The sequence below is a fragment of the Mandrillus leucophaeus genome, unplaced genomic scaffold (assembly GCF_000951045.1).
Source record: "Mandrillus leucophaeus isolate KB7577 unplaced genomic scaffold, Mleu.le_1.0 Scaffold2, whole genome shotgun sequence".
Classification (NCBI taxonomy): Eukaryota; Metazoa; Chordata; class Mammalia; order Primates; family Cercopithecidae; genus Mandrillus; species Mandrillus leucophaeus.
Window position 1 is genome coordinate 12000915 of NW_012102031.1, and position 1420 is coordinate 12002334.

Here is a 1420-nt window from a genome sequence, read left to right on the forward strand (position 1 = left end):
CGGAGGCGGGCAGATCATGAGGTCAGGAGATCGAGACCATCCTGGCTAACATGGTGAAACCCCATCTCTACTAAAAATACAAAAAACAATTAGCCAGACGTGGTGGCGGGTGCCTGTAGTCCCAGCTACTCAGGAGGCTGAGGCAGGAGAACGGCGTGAACCCAGGAGGTGGAGCTTGCAGTGAGCCGAGACTGTGCCACTTCACTTCAGCCTGGGCGACAGGGAGACCCCGTCTCAAACAAACAAAATAATAATGTTAAACATAATAATGATATTCTTGTCAGATATAAAAATGCCTTTTTTGAATATGTATAGGAATAAAATGTTACAATATTGATAATTTACTTAGTCGGTGGCACTGAAAAAACCAGATGAATTAAATATGACAAAATAATAACTGTTAAATTCGGATATTGGGTATACGGACTCATTATATTATTTGTTCTTCTTTTCTGAATGATGAAGTTTTTCACAACAGAACATTTAGAAGGTCTAAATGCAATGTGGTATCTTGGATTAGACACGGCAAGTACACGAGTGCTAAAATCTGAAAAACGTCTGAATTTACTTAATAGTAATGTACCAGTGTTAACATAGTTTTCACAAATGTAACTTGGTTATGAAATGTTAACATTAGAGGAAACAGAGCAAAGAGTATACAGGAACTGTACTACCTTTGAAACTTCCCTATAAATCTAAAGTCATTTCAAAATCAAAAGGTTTATTTATTCTTTTTTGTTTGTTTGTTTTTGGAGACAGGGTCTCTCTCTCTCCCAGGTTAGGGTGCAGTGGTGTGATCTCAGCTCACTGCAACCTCCACCTCCCAGGCTCAAGTGATCCTCCCACCTCAGCCTCCCAAGTAGCTAGGACAACAGGTAGCTAATTTTTTTGTATTTTTGGTACAGGGTTTTGCCACGTTGCCCAGGCTGGCATTTTTTTAAGTTAGGAAAGAAACAACTAATAAATAAATAAAAAGTATAGGAAAGCACCCAAACATACTTGTAAAAGTCTTCATAGAATCTCCCCTTATGATCCTGTCGAATTGAGGCTCGGTTTATCTCAGGAAATTCATCTGAAATAGAGAAAATGGAGTATGTAGTTCAGGTTGAGAAAAGAAATTCAGTTTTGTCAGCTTCCCCTTCTGGGTTAAAGATTTGCATCATAGGTCAGGCGCGGTGGCTCACGCCTGTAATCCCAGCACTTTGGGAGGCCAAGGCAGGTGGATCACGAGGTCAAGAGATCAAGACCATCCTGGCTAACATGGTGAAACCCCATCTCTACTAAAAATACAAAAAACTTAGCCAGGCATAGTGGCGGGCACCTGTAGTCCCATTTGCTGGGGAGGCTGAGGCAGGAGAATGGCCTGAACCTGGGAGGCGGAGCTTGCAGTGAGCTGAGATCACGCCACTGCACTCCAGCC

The 1420-nt window shown here is 42.0% G+C and overlaps 1 protein-coding gene across 4 annotated transcripts in view; it reads right to left on the reverse strand.

The window, feature by feature from the left end:
• The window catches only part of DEPDC5 (DEP domain containing 5), a 166880-nt gene that overhangs the window by 128613 nt on the left and 36847 nt on the right, over window positions 1-1420 (reverse strand). For all 4 annotated transcript variants that reach the window (XR_001005987.1, XM_011979007.1, XM_011979006.1 and 1 more), the window contains exon 12: window positions 1000-1072. Coding sequence is in view for 3 of the 4 variants with exons in the window: in XM_011979007.1 (XP_011834397.1) it covers window positions 1000-1072 (73 nt within the window). In the remaining variant the exon portion in view is untranslated. The remainder of the gene's footprint in view (window positions 1-999; window positions 1073-1420) is intronic.